This window comes from Haplochromis burtoni, unplaced genomic scaffold, assembly GCF_018398535.1.
Source record: "Haplochromis burtoni strain Fernald_Lab_line unplaced genomic scaffold, NCSU_Asbu1 Contig_479, whole genome shotgun sequence".
NCBI lineage: Eukaryota > Metazoa > Chordata > Actinopteri > Cichliformes > Cichlidae > Haplochromis > Haplochromis burtoni.
This window is the reverse complement of record NW_024582840.1, coordinates 248197-271959: the sequence shown is the minus strand read 5'-3', so window position 1 is coordinate 271959 and position 23763 is coordinate 248197. Positions and strand designations below refer to the sequence as shown.

The 23763-nt window shown below is 40.2% G+C and overlaps 1 protein-coding gene across 13 annotated transcripts in view; it reads right to left on the bottom strand.

The window, feature by feature from the left end:
- The window catches only part of cacna1ab (calcium channel, voltage-dependent, P/Q type, alpha 1A subunit, b), a 204548-nt gene that overhangs the window by 67374 nt on the left and 113411 nt on the right, over positions 1 to 23763 (bottom strand). For all 13 annotated transcript variants that reach the window (XM_042213765.1, XM_042213767.1, XM_042213768.1 and 10 more), the window contains exons 6-22: positions 18039 to 18130; positions 17554 to 17706; positions 16955 to 17142; positions 13316 to 13419; positions 13078 to 13193; positions 12901 to 12945; positions 12532 to 12624; positions 12136 to 12333; positions 9666 to 9778; positions 8832 to 8944; positions 8233 to 8364; positions 8065 to 8137; positions 6726 to 6846; positions 6413 to 6480; positions 5565 to 5671; positions 4360 to 4513; positions 1925 to 2529 (exon numbers count right to left, since the gene is read on the bottom strand). In XM_042213765.1, the coding sequence (XP_042069699.1) occupies positions 1925 to 2529; positions 4360 to 4513; positions 5565 to 5671; positions 6413 to 6480; positions 6726 to 6846; positions 8065 to 8137; positions 8233 to 8364; positions 8832 to 8944; positions 9666 to 9778; positions 12136 to 12333; positions 12532 to 12624; positions 12901 to 12945; positions 13078 to 13193; positions 13316 to 13419; positions 16955 to 17142; positions 17554 to 17706; positions 18039 to 18130 (2475 nt within the window). The remainder of the gene's footprint in view (positions 1 to 1924; positions 2530 to 4359; positions 4514 to 5564; positions 5672 to 6412; positions 6481 to 6725; positions 6847 to 8064; positions 8138 to 8232; positions 8365 to 8831; positions 8945 to 9665; positions 9779 to 12135; positions 12334 to 12531; positions 12625 to 12900; positions 12946 to 13077; positions 13194 to 13315; positions 13420 to 16954; positions 17143 to 17553; positions 17707 to 18038; positions 18131 to 23763) is intronic.

The following is a 23763-nucleotide window of genomic DNA, read 5'->3' as shown; positions in this document are numbered from 1 at the left end:
AGTCAAGCGTGCAGCTGCCAAGATGCCACTTGCCACCAGTTTGGCCATATTTCAGAGCTGCAACATCACTGGAGTGCCCAAAAGCACAAGGTGTGCAATACTCAGAGACATGGCCAAGGTAAGAAAGGCTGAAAGACGACCACCACTGAACAAGACACACAAGCTGAAACGTCAAGACTGGGCCAAGAAATATCTCAAGACTGGTTTTTCTAAGGTTTTATGGACTGATGAAATGAGAGTGAGTCTTGATGGGCCAGATGGATGGGCCCGTGGCTGGATTGGTAAAGGGCAGAGAGCTCCAGTCCGACTCAGACGCCAGCAAGGTGGAGGTGGAGTACTGGTTTGGGCTGGTATCATCAAAGATGAGCTTGTGGGGCCTTTTCGGGTTGAGGATGGAGTCAAGCTCAACTCCCAGTCCTACTGCCAGTTTCTGGAAGACACCTTCTTCAAGCAGTGGTACAGGAAGAAGTCTGCATCCTTCAAGAAAAACATGATTTTCATGCAGGACAATGCTCCATCACACGCGTCCAAGTACTCCACAGCGTGGCTGGCAAGAAAGGGTATAAAAGAAGAAAAACTAATGACATGGCCACCTTGTTCACCTGATCTGAACCCCATTGAGAACCTGTGGTCCATCATCAAATGTGAGATTTACAAGGAGGGAAAACAGTACACCTCTCTGAACAGTGTCTGGGAGGCTGTGGTTGCTGCTGCACGCAATGTTGATGGTGAACAGATCAAAACACTGACAGAATCCATGGATGGCAGGCTTTTGAGTGTCCTTGCAAAGAAAGGTGGCTATATTGGTCACTGATTTGTTTTTGTTTTGTTTTTGAATGTCAGAAATGTATATTTGTGAATGTGGAGATGTTATATTGGTTTCACTGGTAAAAATAAATAATTGAAATGGGTATATATTTGTTTTTTGTTAAGTTGCCTAATAATTATGCACAGTAATAGTCACCTGCACACACAGATATCCCCCTAAAATAGCTAAAACTAAAAACAAACTAAAAACTACTTCCAAAAACATTCAGCTTTGATATTAATGAGTTTTTTGGGTTCATTGAGAACATGGTTGTTGTTCAATAATAAAATTATTCCTCAAAAATACAACTTGCCTAATAATTCTGCACTCCCTGTATACGCTGTGTGATAATTGTGTGATTTTACCTAGAACCTACAAAATTGTACAGTACTCATGTTACTTTACCAAAGTTTTGGTGGCTAATTGTGCTGCTTAATACTTTTTATTGTTTAGATTCGACAATGAGATTTTAAATGGATTTGAAATGTTGTGAATAACACAAATGAACTTCAATCAATGGTGTCCTCACTAGTCTTTAATCATTCTATCTCAGGTCTTTTAACTTTTAACTATCATAAAGTTATGACAGCTGGACTGAGGAGACATTTATGATCGTGGCTCAAGAGTTGGCAGTTTGTCTTGTAATCGGAAGGTTGCCGGTTCGAGCCCCGGCTCTGACAGTCTCGGTCGTTGTGTCCTTGGGCAAGACACTTCACCCGTTGCCTACTGGTGGCGCCAGTGTCCGGCAGCCTCGCCTCTGTCAGTGCGCCCCAGGGTGGCTGTGGCTACAATGTAGCTTGCCATCACCAGTGTGTGAATGGGTGGATGACTGGTTGTGTAAAGCGCTTTGGGGTCCTTAGGGACTAGTAAAGCGCTATACAAATACAGGCCATTTACAGACAGCGTTTTAAATATTATCTTTAATGGCTGTAGGTTGTAGCCATTAGCCATCTAAGACTGTATGTAGGATGGAAGTGACTACTTCAAAGGCACAGTGATAGCAAGTTCATTGAAAACGTTTGCAATAATTTTGGTTGTTAGGTCATTTCTAACCACTGTATTCACCAGTACAACAACCTATACTGACTGACAGGATTAATTCGAGACTTTCCTTACCTTCTGCAATGCCCTTTGCTCTTATCATGGTTGCCATGTCGATGTCGTCTTGCTCTCCGCCCTTCTCCTTCCACGATTTTCCCCCCCTCTCCTTCTTTCCCCCTGGATCGGTGTCGCCTGCCTTCCTCTCCTTCTCTTGCTGCCCTGCGGTGCTGCCTGGCCCTCCTGTTCTCATTATGTCCTTCTCCTGCCTCACTCTGGTGGGGGGAAACACTGCGAGCTTCACGGCCTTCCCTGTTCCGGTGCCGATGGCCTCGATGGCTCCGGTGGCTGTGCCTCTCCTCCCCTGGACGGCCCTCTATGCTCGCCTCCACATTACCCAGAGATGTGCAGCTGAAGCCGTGCTCCATACGGGTCTCTGATAGCTGGCTTGTCTCTCTGCTGTCTGGCCCAAAGGGTTTCTGATGGTGATCGCGGTCGTAGTGATAGCAGTGGGCGGCACGGCGGCAGTGATCTATGTCCTGGCGCCGGTACTCCTGGTCAAGTGGCAGTTCTCCAGGTTGGGTCTTGTTGGTGTTATTATTGCGGTTGTCCTGTGGGTTCACCACCAACGGCCTGTCCAAGTGGGTTTTCATGTCACCACGTCCTTTCCGTGGGTAAGACGCCTGAGTTAGGGTGACAGGGTAGCAGATGACATTACGAGGTTATATGCAAACATCAGCCAAATGTTAGCCCTGGAGTAGCTAGCCATGTATGATCATGTTTTTCTAAGCAGGTCTCAGTACACCACTTATAATACATTTCAATCAAATACATTTACTTGAATTTAATTGAATCCTAGAGACTGACTTAAAATCTTTCTTTATCATTTGCAAACATGAATCTCTTGTCTAGGTGATCATTTATGTTAAGATGTATATTTTTTAAATCTAAATTGTCATTTGGAATTTTTTTTCACGTAGCAAGTAGCAAATTTAAACATTAGTGGTTGTTTTCCATGGTATATTAATAAAAGACAGTAAATCATGTAATAATGAGTAAAAAAAACAATACTGCAAACGGAAAGAAAACAGCTGCTCTAGAATAAAACCACAGCAATGACACTGCCATCCATGCATGCTTGAAACCTTTTAAATTGCTGTTTTAAAGAAGCAAATGCTCATCAAGCCAAGCAAAATACATCAGCTTTCCATGTATTTTGGGTTGCAGTAGCAATTGCTTCTAAGCTGGCAAATCAGATATAGTCCGGAGTATTTTAACCTTCTTTGGTATCATATTTTATATATACATATGTTAACCCAGAAATAAACAAGTAGGATTTACAGCACTCGTGCCAGTCCCATTCCCTCCCCTGGGTCACAGATACACAGTTCAGCAAACAGCCCACCATTTTTGGCTCCATGTGAACAAGTTTTTAAACTTTTTTTTTAATTTGTAAAGCCACAAAATGCTAAAACAGAACCAGCTGTGAACATACAGTTTGCTGAGTCATATCCAGCCAACTCCTGATTTGCACTTTGCCCCATTCCAGTTTTGAGTCCACTGCTTTCTCTGCATGCCCCACTTTAATATTGCATTGCTCCTAAGCACGCAGCTTCAAGCCGTCCCATATAGCATTGCAAAAATAACACTCCTTCACAGGCTTAAAGGGATATTACACTCTGGCATCAAAACATGTAGATTACGTTATGACCCAGAATACACAGCAGTTATCAGTTTTATATATGAAATCTAATTATGGAAAAGAAGACAAACACTGAGCTATGACTCCCAAAAAGTTGATCCTGTTCATCTTGACATTTTCAGCTGAATGAAAATGCAACGTCCAGGTGAACAGAATCAACTTTTTGGGATTTCCTTACCTGGATGATTGAGCATGCATCAAGACACCAAGCAATGACTGTCACATTGACTGGACATTGGATATTACTGTGAGATAAAGTTTACTGATCTTAAATAGACTTTACATTCAATACCCATCTATCGTCTAAGTCATCATCAGTGGAAACCATAACTCTAACTCTATGCAATCAGAATATGTAATTCTTTTTAAGCTGTTTTCCAAAATCTTGGTAATCAGGGGATAAAAAAGGCACACACGCATAAGGTTTGGAGCAGCTGTTGGGGTTATAACCAATGATGACTTGGACCTAAGAGGGTTAAGATAAACTCAATCTCAGAATTATAGATTATCTTTAAAATTACTTGCAATTGAGCAGGATCTCCAACTCTTGGAGAACAATGGACACAAACGTTCTGATACAATGTTTTTGACCTTACAATAGATGATTTTCAATGTCATGTTACATGTTAATACGTGTCACAAGTGTCCTCCAAGAGTCATCCATTCAAAAAGAAGTGGTGTTAATATCCCTTTAAGGTGTTTACAGATTGCTTTACACACATTACAACAAATATTTACCATATATATCAGGAGTAGACTCTATATATATATGTGTATATATGTTTTTTTCTTAGGGGGGGAAACACCTCACCTCTTCTCCCTCCACTCCCGCCTTCCAGTCTTCCTGCTCCAGCTCATTGTAGAGCGCCTCGCGGCTCGTCATTAGGTTCTGTCGGCGAATCTCACTTGTTCTCTGCTCCCACACCGACTTATTTCCCTTGGTGTGGTTCTTTTGCTGCTCCTTACTGTTGGGGGAAATTAGGGGATGTTAGGCAGGAGAAAAGGAGTTTTAGTTACGGCGAAGATGGAGGGGAAACACAAGAGGGTGTAGTAAAATAAAAGAAAGGCAGACGTGAGTGATTTCAGGTAAGGCAGGAGGACGAGGTGGAGATAAAGTGAAGATGTTGAAGAATGAATAAGCAAGGAAATTGGTGTCATTGTATTGTTGTCAGAGGTGTTATGGGGAAAGAGATGGTAATGAGTAAGTGAGAAAGAAAAAGGAAAAGAAGGATTAGACACTTGAGGACAAACCCACTGAAATTTAGCCATACATCAGTAGCAGTAATGTAAAAACGGTTCATCCTTAAAGGGAAAATCCAATTATATGTATGACTTTAGGTATGTTCTTATTTATCCATGTAGACTGTTTAGGTAAGAGCTTTGCAGTTTGGCTGATACTGGTTTGAATAAAAGGAATGCATCTTACTTGCCTTATTATTACTGAAAACAACAAATAAAATTAGATTGGAGTTTTTTCAGAAATTAATCAGACCATGTTGTGAGCAGTTTTATGAAGGAATTATCTTCACCTGTGACTGAGGACCATCTCTCCAACACAAATTTACCAGCACCAAATCTTCTCAGCACAGGCTCAGTTAGCCACAGCGACTAAAAAGTCTAGTGGCTTCCAAAGGAGCAGTGAGTTTATTTGAGCAACATTCTCATGTATACCATTGTCAGTGTTTCTGCTGCCAGGAGAAGATTCTACAGGCTGTCCGCCTCTCGCTCTTCTTCCCTTCACAAAGCCCTGAATCTGTTCCTTTCACTCTCAGAACAATCGCTTTATCGTGTTTTAGAGAACAGTGAGAGTGTGATGGTGACTGTGTGTGTGTGTTGTGTGCAAATGAATGCCTGCCAATCATAAATGTTACGAAAGACAGTCCTGGAAGAAAAAAAACAAACATTGCACGTGGGATTGTGCCTCTTTGTCACTGCAGCCACATGATGGATTTTATGTGCAGTGTTTTGAATGTACTCACATCTTTGAGGCTTATCTGTGTAAATGTGTCAACTCACGCAGCAATAGACAGGTTGGCAGCTGACAGAGGGCTGACCTCTGCCACCTCCTTTGCCTTCTGTAGTGCTGTCTTCTGATTGGCTGCCTCTTCCTGTTCTTCTTCATCCTGTTAAAGAAGAACAGTAATCTGGTCTAAATTTTCGGTGAGCACAGAGTCCACTAGAGGATGCCAGACCCTGTTTTTGATTGTTTGGTCAGAGACATTCACACCAGTAACCTGCTGGAGGTCATGCTGGCCCTCCTTGCACAAATGAGCAGATACCGGTCCTGCTCATGTGTTAAGGAACTTCTACAGCCCTGTCCAGCTCTCCTGGAATCTCCTTCATGCTTTTGAGACTATGCCGGGAGAAATGTTCTGGCAGTGGCACAAATTGATGTGCCATCCTGGAAGACTATCTGTGCAACCTCTGCAGGATCCAGGTATCGCCTCATGCTACCAGTAGTAACACTGACTGTAGCCAAATGCAAAACTAGTGAAAAAGAAAAAAAAAAACGTCAAAAGACGAGGAGGAAAAAATCTCAGTGTCTGTGAAACCGTTCCTGCTTTGGGGGTTGTCTCATTGCTACCCCTCTAGTGCACCTGTTGTTTTTATTAACACCAAAGCAGCTGAAACTGGTGAAAAATCCCCTCTGCTACTTAACTGACCAAATCAGTTTAACAGAGTATAACTTGATGTTATACTCTGATTAAAAAGTGTTTGTTTAATTTTTATCAGCCGTGTATATTTCTATAAACTGGCCCAAAGCATGCTCACAGTGAAAGCTGTCAGGAAGATCATTATGCTTGCAAGTGCTTTAGCTAACCACAACAGCTGGGTAACACATAGCATAACACGTAGACCTGTACCTTTGTAAGCTCCTGGGCATTGGCCAGATTGTCAACAGCGATGGCCAAGAAGACGTTAAGCAGAGTGTCTGTGGTGGCAGAGGTTAGGGAGAAATGCTGACAGGAAGCTGAGTGTTTTTCATGAAAATCAAGTGGAGACAAAAAAGATACGACGTGTTGTAGATAAGCAAATGACAGAAGAAGCAAAACAAGTTGAATTTTATGTATGTGACAAAATATATGCATCTGTATAACTTTTCTTAGTACATATAGATACTGTACATGTATACAGCACATTTGAGTACATGCACAGGTAAGCATGAAGGCAGGATACAGTTGCCAAAGAGTGTCAGGACAATAAAGAAGATGGAGAAGATCATCCCCTTGTCTTTCACTCCACCCTGGGACTCAATGCCATAGTACATCACCTCATTCCAGTCTTCTCCTGTCAGGATCTGTCAAGAGAGTTTTAGTTTCATTGGTCTGATATAAAAGGAGTGAGTTTGCTGTGAAAGCCTTTAGTCGCTTCACTGCTTGACCACTTATCTGTTAACAATAAGTAATCAAGCAGTAATAATAACCTAACCAATAACATTTGGATCCGAGCTTGTGGTGTAATGTATATGTGCACTGAAAGTGTTGCATTTTTGTGGAATATTCATCCTCAAAAATCACATAATAAAGAGAACACAGCAGCTGGGAGAACTTCATGGTTTGCACATATTTCGCTCGATATTTCCAGAGAAATAATTTCGGAGATCTGATTGACCCAGAGCAGCATCTAGTTGTGTGTCTGAGCTAAAAACTGTATTATTTTACTATATTAGTACTGCGCGTTTTGAGCTACAAGTGCACGTATTGTGAAATGCAGTAATCTGATTGGTCAGATCTGTTTATTCAGATCTGAAAAACTGGAAAACTGGAGCTTGGTTAGAAAAAAGAAATGTCGCAAATTCTTTCAGCAAAATTACACAGTTGGTGTGCACGGCTGCCTTTAGAACACTGGAGTTCAACGAAATACACGACACACAAAATATTCACAGAGATTTTACGTATTCTGGTGGGTTTTTTGCGTCAACTCACTTGAACACCATTTCTAGTTAAAAGGTTTTGGGAGTTGCTGGACTGCAACGTCTCCAAGCTGCACCGGCTTTGCTGTGAAATTCCTCCATGCTACGATAACCGTCATGCTTAATCTGCTGTTGATGTGCTTTGTAGTAAATAACAAGTAAGCTGAATTTATCAGCCATACATACATTGTCCAATCAAGCTTTTCGAGTAAGGATAGGACCACTGTCCAATCCAAATATCAGATATCCCTAATTAGACATGATTGTGTTACTTTAAATGCCCTCAGCCCTTTAGATACCTCTACACACTCTGATACACACATACAGCTGGTACATTTGAGTGGCACAGCTCTGACAAAGTCACTCAAAGAAAATAAAGCAAAAACTGCTCCTAACAAAAGACAGCTTTCTAAATCACTGCAAGACAACACAGAAACATTGGACCTGCAGTCAGAACTGAACAAGACTGATGACAGCACAACAATAGGCTTTGTTAATATTCAGTCATGTGAAGTGTAGAAATGTGTCTGGAAAACAGAGTTACTCTCATTTTAATATTTGCTTCGTTCTCTAAGAAACCAGGCACAAAGCTTTCTTCCCCACCTGAAACACTGTCATGATTGCTGCAGCAAAAGTGTCAAAGTTAGTGGGAGGCGTTCCGTCGTCAAAGTTAAATCTAAGGAGAAGAAAGGAAAATGTACAGTAAGAAAATAGATGCTCAAATTTAATACTGGCAGTTGAGCTTCTTCTTAAGTTAGTGGTGATACTGACTGTCCTCCAAACAGCTGCATCCCCAACAAGGCAAATACCACGATGAAGAGGAAGAGGAGGAACAGTAAGCTGACGATGGACTTCATGGAGTTCAGCAGAGAAACCACCAGGTTTCGAAGTGGCGCCCAGTACCTGAGGAAAAGGAGGACGTGTGCAAGAAGAAGGACACATGATGAGGATAAATGAGACAACAAAAAAAGTAAGCAATAGAAGAAAAGAGAGAGGAGGAAGGAAAGAGGGCAGCGATAAAGAAGAGGATCGAAACCATTTACGTAAACTCTGAACAGGTACATGTTTTTAAGCCAAATTCAGCTTTTATTTTGTTAATTTGAAATTTTAACATGAAATTGTTTCTGAGCTGTTTTGCTCCTTTTCATGTATACCCTCCTGTTTTTACCACCTCTGAGCTTCTCCAGTAACCAACAGGTGTCCCAAATAGAATGACGTGCACTAGTAAAAACATCCAACTCTCTTTCATTACATGTACCATAAGCTCGGCCTCTTATCATGTGCTTCATTATCATCATCGTCTCATTTGTGTACTGATGGAAGAGCATGCAAGTCTAAGAGAAGTCAGAGGAAGAGCGAGAGACACTTACTTTGTGACTTTAAAGATGCGGAGCAATCGCAGAGCTCGTAACACGCTGATCCCGAAGGACGTGCCTGGTTTTATGGTGGCCCACACAACCTCGAAGATACTGCCGACTATTACCTGCACGCACATACAATTCAATACAGTCAGAACGCTGAGTTCAATCAGCAGCTATTAGAAGTTTAAGTTTGTCTTTATTTATCAAAAAAAAATCTCTGAAGCCCCGAAAACAGAATTTTTCCTCTGCCAAGGCACAAGAACCCTTGTTTATACCATAGACATTATTAGGATGCTGCTTAGTTATCCAAGAAGCCGAGGTAAATGCATATTTTTCTTTATTATTATTTTACTTTGAATTGTCAAGTCCTTTCCAGGGGACCACCGGCTTTGTCAGTAAACATTACTTTTATAAAGAAGAAGTCATAAGAAGAAGATTAGTCTAGTATTAGACTGAAGCTAAAAAGGAGTCATAGGTTATAACTTTAAAAGAAATTTGACCAGGCACATTTTGCACTTTTAGTTTTTGAATGATCACAAAACAGAGAAAACACCCATGTTTACTAATACCTATCACTAAACATTTAATCCTGAGATGGCTTAATTTAAAACAAAAAACTGGAATTTAAATGGAAATGTCTCTGTGTTAGAGATTTTGCTTCTGATCACATTTGCTGAGGAATTAATAAACTGATAAGAAAAACCCCCAATAAAAACAAAACTTACTACAGAAGCAGACCACCACACTAATAAATTCAGTGAGAGATTAAATGCAGTGTTGGATTTTATAATCAGTACTTTTTTTTTTTGCACTTAGTTTCAGTGTGTGAGTTTGTGCACTCACCACACAGTCGAAGCAGTTGAATGAGGAATGGAAGTAGGGCTGGATGCCCAGACCGTACATCTTGATCAGCATCTCAGACATGAACAAACCGAGGAAGACAAACTCTGCATAGACTGGAGAGAGAACAAAGGGGAAAAGAATGATTTGGGGCACGAATGAAGCAAAGAGAAGGGATTTTGTTAGAAACAGAAGGCGAGGAATGTGAGTTAGAACAAGAGGGCGACGTAAGGATGTGGAGAAAAGAAGGCGAAAACGAAAGAAAGTGAGGCCACGGAGAGAAAAACCAAATGAGATAAAAAAAGACAAAAATCAAAATCAGGTAAAAAGATGTAGAAGGTAGTAGTGAAAACCAGATGGGAGCATGACAGAGTGACAGAAAGACTCAGTTGAGTGAATGATAATAGAGGTGCGAGCCACTAGCAAGTGTTGTATGAGATTGTGGTGATGAAGGGACTTCATCAGCAACGACAACTTTGTATGCTAATGCAGCTGAACACCAGCCAGGGACAACAAGCTGACTCCATCACAGCCTGTGTGTACACATGTATAAGTAAGTATTTATGTGTGTGGTCACATCAGCAGCAGCAAGCCAGCAACTAAAACTAAAGAGTTACACAACGTGTGTCAAGTGGAACTCAGCAAACAAAACTCCTCCGAGCATGATAGTGCAGATCAAGGATACGTGTAACTACAGAATGGGGATAACGCTTGAGAAATAGAGAACACACTCTGTTTCTGCTGTTTGGTGTAGTTAAATTTGTAAAGGCTTGTTTGCATGTGTAGGAGGAAACGGCAGATCTGAAGTGTAAAAAAGATGACTCAGGTTGGGACGAGGTGAGAGTGGGCAGCGGTGGAGATTAAACTGGAAACAGTGAAGCACATCACACGTAGTGTCAGATGTTTGCCTTAGTGTTGCATTTTGCATCCTGTACTCTTATTTGCATGTAGTCCACCAACGGTCCCTGCACATGGTGTACTGTTAATGCACATCAGTGCCAAACAGACATTCCTGTGACCCAAATAAAACATGCAGCATTAGTATATAAAGTAGTGTATAAATACTGAAGTAATCACTAGTTTTAATTTCTCCTGTTTTTAATCGTAATAATTCTTAATCATTAGCATTTAACATGCTGCTCACACAATAACATGTGATAAAGAGCTGGGGTAGTATTTTCTTTTTAAGTCACATGACTCACAGCATAAAGGCAAGAGTACATTCTATATTGAGTAAATGTTTTGAGCCACCTTTTGTTTGTATTTTACTAGGGAAATGGGAAATATGTGCAGTAATTTATTGAAACATATGCAAACATAAACCTGGGTATATAAACCAAAAACAGACTTGAGCTTGAAAGTCAACACCCGACCTCCTCTGAACATACTGATTGTGATTTCAGCTAAAGACTTTGATTCATCACTCTGTGAGAACTGTTGGCCCTGATATTCAATCCAGTTCTTGTGTAATTAGGTTTACCTAATTATTATTATTCAGTTCCAATGTACAGCGTTTTGCGTCAGCTGTGGTTGTTTTAAAGTGCTTTATAAATAAAGACGACAACGATGATGATACCTGAGCCTTCTCTTCCCGTTTCTCTTCCTTAAGAATGGCGTCTTGATGGACAGCCTCAAACAATGGATGGATCAACTTAAGGGCATTTCTTAGGTCCTGTGTCAAGTCTTTGTTGGACTTTTGCCACAACTTTCAGATACTATTCATTTACCATAGATGAGTTGTTTTTTTTACTTCAAGCACTTCTACTTTCACCCGATTTCCTCAAATTTTTCAAGGACACTGCACACCATGCCGAGATACCCCAAGTTGTAAAATAATAGCTCATTGGGAATCACCTTGTTGGTACAAAAATACTATTTTATGTACAAAAATACTACTTTATGCCTTTATGCCTTTATGCCTGTCAAAGAAACTTTGTTATCTTTGACATTTTTTCATATATTAAAGAAATGGGAACAAATTATGTATTTTTGTGACAGGCTGCTAGTAAAAACGTGCTTTCAGATACAATTTAAAATTAGCTCTTTGCTAAGGCATGTGTTATTTGAAACACATACCTTATGTTTATTTGACTTAGGTGCTCAACAAACAGAAAAACATGAAAATGGTCACTTAAAAAACACTAGACTGAAAACAAAGAGAAAAAGCAGCCAATGTCCAAAGAAAAACATTGAATTATTTCTCAAGAGCACTTTAAAAATAATCAGAAAATCTGGCTCTAGCAAAATATAAAGGCAAACTGAACTAGTGGGGGAAATTCCTGTGTTAATTTATTAAAATGCTAGCAGTAATTAGCAGCGACCTGTGTGTGTGTGTGATGTGTCTATAGAATCCATGAATGTACCTTTATACAGAGGGCATCTAGTATCAAAACTTAAAAATTGGGGTCCACAAACAAGTGTTTGTCATCACAGTGCATCCATCTTTTCTGTACAGTCTCTGGCTTTTACTCACAGAGAAAGTCAGTGAGCATCTCAGGCTGGTCGTAGTGCACCACGGCCACACAGATGGTGTTGAGGCCCACCAGAAAGAGCACTATCCAGTAGAAAGCCTGCGTCTTCACTATCTTACGGATGAAGAATCGCAGCCGTCGCTCTTTCTTGCTGTAATTGGAGCCCTCCTTACCGCTCTTTATGCTGGAGCGTGCAAAACCTAAGAAGAAGAAGGAGAAAACGGGGACGAAGGGGATATAAGGGAGACATAAGAGTCTATATTTAAGATTTAACAGATTTATATCTCCAGTTCAGTTTCCTCTATCTTTACAATGATGACGATAGTGTAGAATTCAAAACACGACTCTGTTCTTGGTCCTTATTCGTCCTTTGTGTGTCATCCCTGTGTTTGTCTTACCTACTGCATCTCCAATGTTGTCCTCTCCTTCCTCAGGGTTCAGCAGCTCTGTCTTGTTGTTTTTGGTTTTGATGGTTGGCCTACGCCTCGAACCTAGAGAGAGAGAAACGAATTGTCTCGTCTTCAGTCTGTCTCTCAGATGTCACTCTCTCACCCTTCCCACAGAATCTGTCACTTGCTGCTGTACCGCGCTAAATCCCACATTTATTTGCACATTTAAATGAGCAGCTCTAAAAACCGCTAAAGCATTTAAGATAAAAAAAAAATTGTACTAGACTTTTATTTGATGTACCTTTATTTATACTCTATGGGCAGTACCTTTCTCATTGTCATATAAAAACATTAACACAGCAAATGAAGTTTAGTTACCATCAAAGTTCCCTGTAGTATCTTCCTCAGCCAGAATCACCTCCTCTGTAGAATTCAATGAAATGAGATTTTCGAGCATTATATCAGGATTTGGTTGTGTGTGTGTTTTTTTTAATTCTCTAGTAGGAGCTTGAGCAGCATGTGTCAGCACTGGTGTGAATGCGAGTGCGCACTGACCTGCTTTACAGATCCACTCAAGGTATCCGTTGAGCTCCCTCTCAATCTGCTGCTGTCTCCTCAGCTTGAGGAACTCGCTCCTGTTCTCCACTCGCTCCCTCTCTTTGGCAAATTCACTGTGGGAACATTTGTCATTTATTTTTTTTACTATTCATGGAACGAAAGTGCAAAACATAAATTATTGTGGGAAAAAAAACAAAGCTCAATTGTTTTTGTAAGACAAATGGCAGGCTTTTACCCTGAGAGTACACCCAGCACCAGGTTGAGCATGAAGAAGGAGCCGATGATGATGAGGGGGACGTAGTACATCCAATTAAAGTAACTGCCACTTACATCGTTACTCTGCAAGAAACACATGGCCACACATCGGTCATGCACTGTTGGTTTAACTTTCCTTTGCTTTTCTTCTGCAGAGAATGTCAACTACGTTTGTTCTAATAAGCCTTTCAACACTTTAGTCACTCTAGCACACAACTGTCAGATTTGATTCCTTTGTTCATTTTTGTGGAATGCTTCGGAGAGATGAGATCAAGGTTAACATGTACCAGAATGATGAGAGAAAGTGCACCACATCATCTGTCAAACATGGTGGCGTGGGCATTTATGTAATGCCAATGCCAGTGTGACTGTTCATACAAGTAGCACATTGAATTTTGAAATATTTGAGGCTAAACTCTTTGCTTAAACTCAGTCAGATGCTGCAAAACACAGAGATGGATAATGACCACTTCTAAACCAACCCTAAAGCTTCCCAAGGCAAAGAAAGGGGTATTCTTCAGTAGTTAAATCACTGATCTGACCCCAATCTGATCTAATAGATTAGATGTATCTCATAGATAGAACCTAACACAGCAGGCATTCCAAAAGTCAAGAGTGCTGTGGCCCATTTAAAACATCCCAATCTTAATAAATCTTCACTCTAATCAAAATACAAGATGAAGTGATGCACTTCCTTAAAATTTTTATTCAAGAAACCTAAACAACACAGGTTGTTGTCTATAAATTGCTAATGCAACCCAGTCTTATGCAAAGTGTTATTACCAAAACTTTGATGCAAGAACAGTAAATGCAGGTCAAAGTAATATCTCAAACTAACCCCCTCCTATTACCAGCTATAATTCACTTTTCATATAAATGAATAAATTCATACAGAAAAATTGTACCTGAACTACCTTCAATGCTCAACACCACAGTTTGGGCATCACTGCAACAATGTATGCTTTTCAGTTACTAAAATCAAAACTGAAGGCAGCGAGAGCCACAAACAAGCAGCAATTGAAAGTAAAGTGGAAACGATTGTCCTCTGAGTATTATAAACTATACTAATATTTTAAAAATGTTTGCTTGTCCCATTACCTTTGAACCTCTGAAAACAGAGGACTGTATAGAAAATGTCTTTATACCTGAAGAGTACATTTTATTTTCATTCTTTTTTCTAAAATGAAAGCCAACACTTTACTCACATGCTGACTGTTTAATTTAAAATCCACTGTGGGTGGTGTACGGAGGCAAAACTAAGAAACATTTAGAAAGTATGTCCAAAGGTTTTTGGGTCTCCCTGTAATCCTCAGACACTGTGTGACTTACTTCTTTCACTCAACTGACAATAACATGAACCCGGCTGCTGGAGGATATTGTATTTCTTTTTGATAAACTATGAGCTAATAAACTATGATTATAATCCACTGTTGGAGGGCTGCATCTATGCACTGGATTTTGTACTGCTGCTACAATGCTCAGTCCATCCTCTATTAAATTTTCATTGGTTTCCTCCCAACTGCTCGTGTGAGAGTGGAAGTCAGCCTCCATCCATCAGAAAAGATGTTAAATATAGAGCAAGACGGACCAGAATAGTGAGCGGAGGAGAAGAAAAAGAGAGCAGCTCCAAAAGCAGGAAAAGGACAGATGATGGATAAAGGAAGTCAAAGAGATAATGACAGAGTATACGGGATATGTCTTTTGGGCAAATAAATGGCATTTTGAATCAGATCTTTAAATACTTTATGCTTCGTTTGGATAATTGAAATTCAGCTCAACTCTAACCTCCAACCAGTGTGCCTAAATACAAAAAAGAGTAAAAATCCCTTTACTGCTTTCACCAAATTTAAACCTCAAACTGCAGTTCCTTGAATGACCAGAGGCTTAAAAGTGAGTCAGTCTCTACCGGCTTCTATGTTAATACATTGGAGCCGTTTTAATGCATTTATCTGACAAATAACATGGTTTAGTCAATGGTCACATTTCAGCAAATTTTCATTATGCCTAGAGGATTTTATTTATGGTATCACGAATTAGTAAATATTGGTGTTGGTGCAATGCACAAACCAGTGGGTACAGGTAACTGCTTTCCACAGTGAAAGCATGATGGTTCTCCCCAATCGCCTGATGTTCAGTTAAAAGAAAAAGGGTCTCGGGTAGGGATGGGTATCGAAAACCGGTTCTTGTTGAGAACCGGTTCCCACTGTTTCAATTCCTTGGAATCGTTTGCCATTTTTGCAAACGATTCCCTTATCGATTCCAGTCGCCCCGAATGACGTCACCACGTTGCGGAGCGTCATTTACCTGGCAGGAAACACGGCGCCTAAGCGGCTCAAACGCTCAAAAGTTTGATTATACTTTATGAGAACCGATGACAACAGGGCAACTTGCAAAGTAGATATTTCATTTAAGGGAGGAAACACTACGAATATGCAAAAGCATTTGCTCACAAAACACGCGATGACACGCGTTTTTAATTCCGCTCCGGACTCGTGACTCTCAACCCAGCAGCAGCGCTAACGTTTGCACGTCCTCTCCCGTTAATGCGGCAGGTAAATAATCAACTAACAGTGCATATTATGTTAGCGCAATCTGCCTTATTACAAGACCTGCCATTACTGTACATGTAGGTGACCATGATGAGAGAGACAGACAGAGTCTGGCTGGCGCTCGCTGGCAGTTCTCGCTGCAGTCTACCGGTAGCGTCTCCTTTCAGGCCAGGATAGACGAATGTCACCGAGCAGTGTCTAAGTTTGTGGTCAAAGGCTTGCACCCATTTGCCACAGCAGATGCCCCCGATTTTTGGTAAGTGAATGTGTTTAATTGTAGGCAGGGACATTACTGGATATTCTTGTGTAATTGCCACAGAACAATTTATGTTATACTTTGTTATTGCTACAGAAGAATGTTGCAGCTTTAAGGCAGGGATGACTCCTGGAGTTGCTTTCTCACTGCATATGCTTTATTTCACAATCAGATCGATTCGATAACAAAAACATACAGCAGCTCCTCTCCTACTCCTAGCCCTTCGCTGCGGTGGAAAAAAGAACGACTTCAATCCCCTTCAAGGAACATACGTACAAAATAGTTTTCCTGATACACCAATGGGGCGTTCAATGCCATCTTGTAAATATGAGTACTCTGGCAGAGTAACAGTTCAAATGAAAAATACACCAGAACAAACAAGCAAACAAAAAAAGAAGTGTGGGGTACCTTTGAACCAATGAACAAAGTATAACAATTTATACTTTTTAACATAACCCGACCCCGTCAATATGTGATATGTCTCACAAGAATATTTATTTTATTATTTTACATTTACAATTTTTTTTCCTGGGGACCCTGTGACACCCCATTGAAGAGCCGTAGGCTGGATCTCTCAAGATCTCACTGTTGGGTTTGTAAGGCCATGTTACTCCTAAATTTCTATCTTGTTCAAAGAGAAGATATAAAACAAAGTTCTAAGCTAATCGACCTTAGTGTTCTCCTTTTTAAAAAAAAAGAATTGATAAGAGAATCGATAAAGAATCGAATCGTTAAACAGAATCGAAAATGGAATCGGAATCATTAAAATCTTATCAATACCCATCCCTAGTCTCGGGTGGCTAGTCAGACATACGTGGTACAGCATGTTTGTCCATCCCTCCATGGTGATGCACTGGAAGACGGTGAGCACGGCGAACAGAATGTTGTCGAATTGGGTGATCCCGTAGTTGGGTCCAATCCACCCTTCCCCACAGTGCGTGCCATTGGAGCACAGCCGGGATGGCGATGCAGTACCACACGGCCTGTCATCTGCAGTCTCATCTGATCACAGAGAGAAAGATACAGCTTCACTATAAAATAACTAAATAACCCCCATTTTGGGTGTCAGAAAGAAAAAAAAATGCAGTGACTGGCTGTGTTCATCTGTTCAAGAGGCTAACAAATTCTGACAAAGTAACACGCTTTTTTCAGTGAGTTACACACATCATGTATTTTGAGTCTATGAACCTGGTCCTGTCCTATTCAAGTATTAAAACAAGCCACAAGGATAGCATAAAAATACCAGGACCCAAAAAACCAAAGCCTCCATCATTCATTTTATTATTTATTTGTTATTTTCCTAATGAACAGAAGCCCTATGTACACCTGAAATGGGATGGGGCCACCACCCTTTCTGTTGGAACAAGTCACAAAGGCTCACCACACATTGGTTTTTTACCACTTTCTACTTACTTGTAACATCATCATAGCAAGTCTTGTGGAACTGTCCCATGTAAAACTCCAGGCCGATGATTGCAAACATGAGGATGGCCACAAATAAGAGGAGACCAATCTGCAGCAGGGGGATCATAGCCTTCATAATGGACTTGAGCACCACCTGCAGGCCTGGAGGATTCAGTGCAAGACACGCAAATAAATAATAGACATGGAATAGCTTGGGTGCTTTTTAGAACAAATCAAAAATAAAGTAGACAGTATGATACTAAGTGATAAATGTAAGGTCGATGTCAGTCAGTAAATTAAGAGCAGTGAGGTTAGCTTGTCTAGTAGCTCCTCGATTGGCAACCACGTTGTAATGACAAAGAATATATAGAACATCAGAAAACATTGCAACTTGCAGTAAAATTTAGATTTGTTCAGATTTTATTCATTGGACTTGAATGTGACATGGTTGGTATGGAAGGATCTGAAATTAGCATAGAAGCAAAAACACTTACTTGGAATTCCAGACACCAGTTTTAAGGGTCGCAGCACCCTGACGGCTCGCAGTGTCCTCAGGTCAAATGTAGACCCCACTGACGACAAAATACTACAGAGAAAGAAACAAAATACATGAGATCGTCTCTGAAAGCAGTCAACACTATCATTTACACTCTCACCACTTTATTAGGTACACCTAGCTTAAACCAGTTCTGCTCAAGGCAGCTTCAATGAATCCTCTCTTTGTGCAGGTCTCAAAACCGATTTTGCATTCTGAATATTCACAGAGGTGTTGATTCAGCTTCGTAGTGAAATTTAAAGATGCAGTTACGATGTGTTGTTGTGCTCTGTTGTGCTATACTGACAAGGTACTTCAACTATTTTACCCATCAATGCTAGGCTAAGGGCTAAATAACAGAAAACGTCTCAGTTGAAAGCAAAAATAACAATCAGAAAACATAAAGACAACTATATGTTCACCTTAAACCAATATCTATGTGTGTGATGTGTTACTTCAGTAACAATATGTTTGCTGTTGGAAACTGCTGACACATTCTGTATCTGTTCTGACTGCTCTGTGTGTCTTTAATGTGTAGGTGTGTGTGTGTGAGAGAGAGCTCTGGCACAAAGTCAGCTGGAGAAGGAGCATGGAATTTTCCAACCTGTCTTGAACGTAGGCGGAAGGCAGGGTAGGTCCTATAGGAGGGGGAGGGAGGAAGTGTGGGGGCGTAGACAGGGGATGTACTGAGGAAGAGGAGTGAGATAGAGGGAAGGAGTGCACTGCATCGGCAGACATTTGATGCTTAAAAGTTTCACTTTCTTCTTTAAAGCTCAGTTAGTTCAAACAAGGATACTTTGAAATTATTTGCTTACTGTAACTGTCCACACATTAGCTACCAATGACAAGAAAGAGAAGCCCAGCTGTCGCACAGCCTCAGCATCATTCTCATTCACTAGCTGGCATTTTTGTGCATTTGTATGACTATCCTTTGACCACTGAAAAAACCTCATAATTCATATCTGGACTCATTTATTAGCTGCTTTCTCATAAATCAGCTTTTACATGGCCCGTAGTTGTAAGCAAGCTTTCCTATAGCACCATAATACATGACACTGTGGACCGGATTTGCTAACACAAACTGTGGTTGGTGGGTTTGGTGGTTCTGACCCTCTTGTATTTGTCACAAACTGATTCACTAATGTTTGCGTTATTTCATATATGGGCCATGATTTCACAGCCTATGCAAAGACATTCAGAATGAAATCACAGAAGAAAAGAGAGAACAGGGGGATCATGATGATGAAATCGGACCTTATCCTGAAAATAATCAGGCCATACATGAACATCAGCACGTCTGATCCATGCATATACGTTAATAACTTTACATTTTTAAAGATTGCATTTAAAGGAAACCGTTAGAATTCAGGACCACGGACAGCTCATACGGTTTTCACTGTGATCTCACGAGCTGTGCATACATGGCTGTTTGTAGTGGTTGACCTACACAAATTCAAAACGTGAGATATAGATCACAGATACAAAAAAACCTGCATATTTTTTAAAATTTAATTTACTTAATTTTTTTCCTAAACAAATCCACCATAGTAAAGTTGTGGTGGCACTGTTAACACAACCAGTCTGAGAGTATAGAAATGAACCTTTGTCAGTCAGACATTTACGGTTTGTTCTGAAGATGGACGAGATGTAAGTTGTCTTAATACAAGAACAGAGCGTGATGTCAAAATACTGTAGCACAGTTCACAGTCCTACTTTGGGCACCTGTCAGTTACTGAACCCCATTTCTATTTTTATGAGTCTGTCTGCCACACTGCCTACGTTTAGCATACACATTTATATGGTTTTCTGATTAACGAGCAGCGCCTGTCCTGTTAGTAAATGACTTGCAGCTGAATATCATCTCTCAGTTTGCCTAATTGTGCTTAACTGCACGACTCTTGGAAGACTATGCATGCCATGTTGAAATGAACAGATTGTGCCTATCATTAGAACAGCACAACTTTTGCAAATCACACGCAAACCTAACCCCACCTATCAGTACTATGTGGAAATGGAGGTGCTCACATGCTATTTTGTCCCATCTTTATGTGCCGTATAAATGTATGCCCTAAATTAGAAAAAAAGCAATATTGTATTTTTTTTAACCATGTGTGAGAAAGGCATGAGATTTAACAATAGGAGTAGCATTTAGCAGTCAGTCGTACCACCCTTTCTAAGAAACAGGAAGTGGACTGAAACAATGACAAAAGGGCTGCACAAATCAAATCTAAAACTTGTTAAATGTTGGCATCTGCCACCCTGCCATCCATCCACCCATTACTTTTCCTGTTCCAGCCACTACCTTCTTAATCTCACTCCCTCCTCCACTTCTCCACAGGTTGGTTGCTAATTCCAGTAAGAGGTCATTTATTAACAGACACAGGGACAGCAGCCAATCCCCTCATTCTCTCAATGGCTTTTTAACTGCCACAGCTAAAGGCAATGCTGCAGATTTGAAAATACCTGACCTCAGCAAAATAAGCAAACGGCTTCAGTCTTCAATCACCGCGTTCATGAGAGCACTCAGGACATGAAGCAAGTGAAACAGCATGACGTTTACGGGTGGCTTGAGCTGATGTTTAACTACAGGTGATCAGAACAATTGTGTTGCGACTTTCATCCGTAGATAAAGCCGCGGCCGGCTGAGTTGGTTGTGTCCCTGTGACGCGCCTCCAATAATCCATAATGAGTCGTACTTGTACTTTGCGCATTTATTTTAAGAACAAAACTAAAACAAACCTTTGCGCTTTCAATCAATTTCCAACTAGCGCATGGATTAACTGGTGTGCCAAAAAATGACAGTCAACAGAAAAGTTTGCCCACAAACCACTCACCCAACACACCTGCTGCAAACACCGACATCAGGTAAATAGACTGTGACCACACCCACATACCATCACCTGAGACGCAGGTAAAACTATACACCTGTGCCACCAAAACAAAAAGGAAAAACATAAACATTGACTTTGGCTCTTACAAATTGTTTTAGGAATGTGCACATGCTGCATGGCTGCTGCTAGTGGCAGTTTAATAAGTTAACATCTACTTTTAAAGCATACTTAAACATTATCAAGTTTCATGGACAAAACAGATTTTGTCAATAATAAATGAACAAATGTTCTCGATGAGAACATCACGACGAGGTTCTAGTGAAAACAAACAGCTTAGAGCAGCTTGTTTAAGGGAGTCTACACTGAGATAGTTAGGTAGTTTAATTGTAGGACTGTGAACTGTTCAGTAATCTAAATGAATTTAAACCAGATCATTATAATCAGTGTAAACTGAACTTCCGTTTGCCCTTTTTTCTGCCTTGCTTAATTCATTTTTCTCATACACTTTCCCACAGCATGATATTATATAACACTGTAAACCTGACATACACCACATCCACTGAATAGGTTTGTTGTTCATGGTTTAATCTATTGTGGATGACTTTCTGTTGGTTTTATGATCATATGGTTTTCTTTTTTGGCCTGCATAAATTACTGCTTACTCACTTGGAGCATTAAAGCTTAGGGGACATTTTTCTGGGCAGTTGGGTTTATGCCTGGATAAACAAATGGATGAGGTAAGACAACAAAGGGTCTGTTTTGATATCATTAATCTGACTTTTCTGCTGTTCCGTCTCTCTGTGTCTGTCATTTATTGCCTTGCCTTTCACCCTCTGTTTATTTTTGTCCCACTTTTTTCTTCTGTGACAATCAATTTAAGGTGAATCTAGAGCTCCAAAATTCATTCAGGTGAGACGGCATCTACCGCTTATGAAGACAATTCTAACACTGAGGATGCAGTCGCCACTGTCAAAGGATGAACCTGCCCACAGTGTATTGATGTGGCCAGTAGAGGGAGCAGAGAGTAAGCTGCTGGTGGTGATGGATGGATGAAGTGGAAAGCGAAGTGCATGGAAGATTGCGAGAAGACACAGAGGAACAGCTATGGGTGACAAATCCCTAAGAGTTAAGTTGAAGGAGAGGAGGCAAACGTGAGGAGCAGAAGGCTGTGTAATCATGTTATACATGACCATTATGATCTTTTTAATTAGTATCACAACTTTTGCTTAAATCTTTCATAAAAAAAAGGCACCAGTTAAACAAAGCTTTGATGCCACAATATTAATTTACGATTGAAAATCTGAATATTTTAATAGTCATGACAGTTATTAAAATCTTTAGTAGGTGAATGCAAAGATAGGACTAAAACCAAAACAATTTTGAAGAAAAAGTTAAAACCAATACTCAAAATAATAAAAGAATAGCACCTGAATGGACCACCAACAGTAGGGTCCATTGTATATACCTAAACTAGGCTGGCGTCTTTGACGTTAGATTTATTCTTTAGTCAAGATTGGGATTAGAAAGTGATTTAACTAGCTCGTCAGTGAAGCCTGTGGCACGTTGGCATTTTGGTATTGTTTGCTAATGCTAACTGACATATTTCTGTCTCTGAATTTGTTTAAATGCTAATAACCATACACAATTAGTATGTTTTCTCAGACATGGATTACACTTAGTAGCATACAAAAAAAAAAAAAAGCTCTCCACTAAAAAAAAGAAAAAAAGGTCATGGCCCTTAATTAGGCTTAAAGAAACAAGCTCTATATCTCTATTGCCCTAAAATCCAAATTAATTCAAATAAACTGGGAATATAGGCTACAAAGACAGGGTATTACAAGGGAGATTTATCTTAAACTAGACGCTCCCTAATGAAATACAGACTGGGAAGAGGGAGACGAGGTATCCCTTAAGAGAGAGTAAGTGTGAGATAGAGTGAGCGGATTGAAAAAGAGTGATAGTCCTGTGCGTCAAAAGTGTGAGATTCAGCAGTAGAGACAAGCAGAGAGTCAATGAACCCCCAAAGAGAGAGCTGAAGAGACTCCAGAGAGAAAGACAGAGTGTTTCAGCTGCAGAGGGAGGAGGTGTTTGGACAGTGATGACAGAGGATCTCACTGCTGGGAAACACCTAGCTATCAACCTGCAAAGATGCACACACGCACACACACATGCATACACATACACACACACACATATACAATTACATATGCTAACAGTGTGTTAGCTTTACCTAAGTTCACCTGAACTCTATTGTCTTGTACAATATATGATAGAAATGATAGGACGCAAAAAAACACAATACATCTGTGTAACAGATGCAAATGAATGAAGTGTTAACAGTGGCCTAGGTCCAAACATTAGTCAGATCTTTGGACAGGTTTAACTGTAATCAGCCTAATCACTATCTCCTAGCCTTCACCTTATTTAACTCAAATCGCTGAATTAGACCTCTCATTCATGTTTTTGTTGTTAATGTCGGCTGTGTATTGTTATTTCTATCAAGTCTGTGCTTTAGTTTAATAATTAAAAAATCATTTAAAAGTATTTTAGTGATCATTTACGTAGCACTGAATCTATGCATTGCACCTACAGAATCTAAAGATGCGCCTAACCAAGCTCTACGGTCACGTGATAACTTACCACTCCACCCTTTTATCTAAATATCCTCACCTTTAGCTTAAAAAACACCCTGTAGGGTGCTCAAATTGAGGTTTCAAAATAGGCCTTTTCAAATGAACAGTAGCTACACGCGCCTTTCATAAAAGGTGGATGTAAATAAGATAAACACTAAACGTCACGAGCATCCCTTCTAGCATTTAGTCATTATTTTGATGGCAGCAGGTTTAGAGGTTA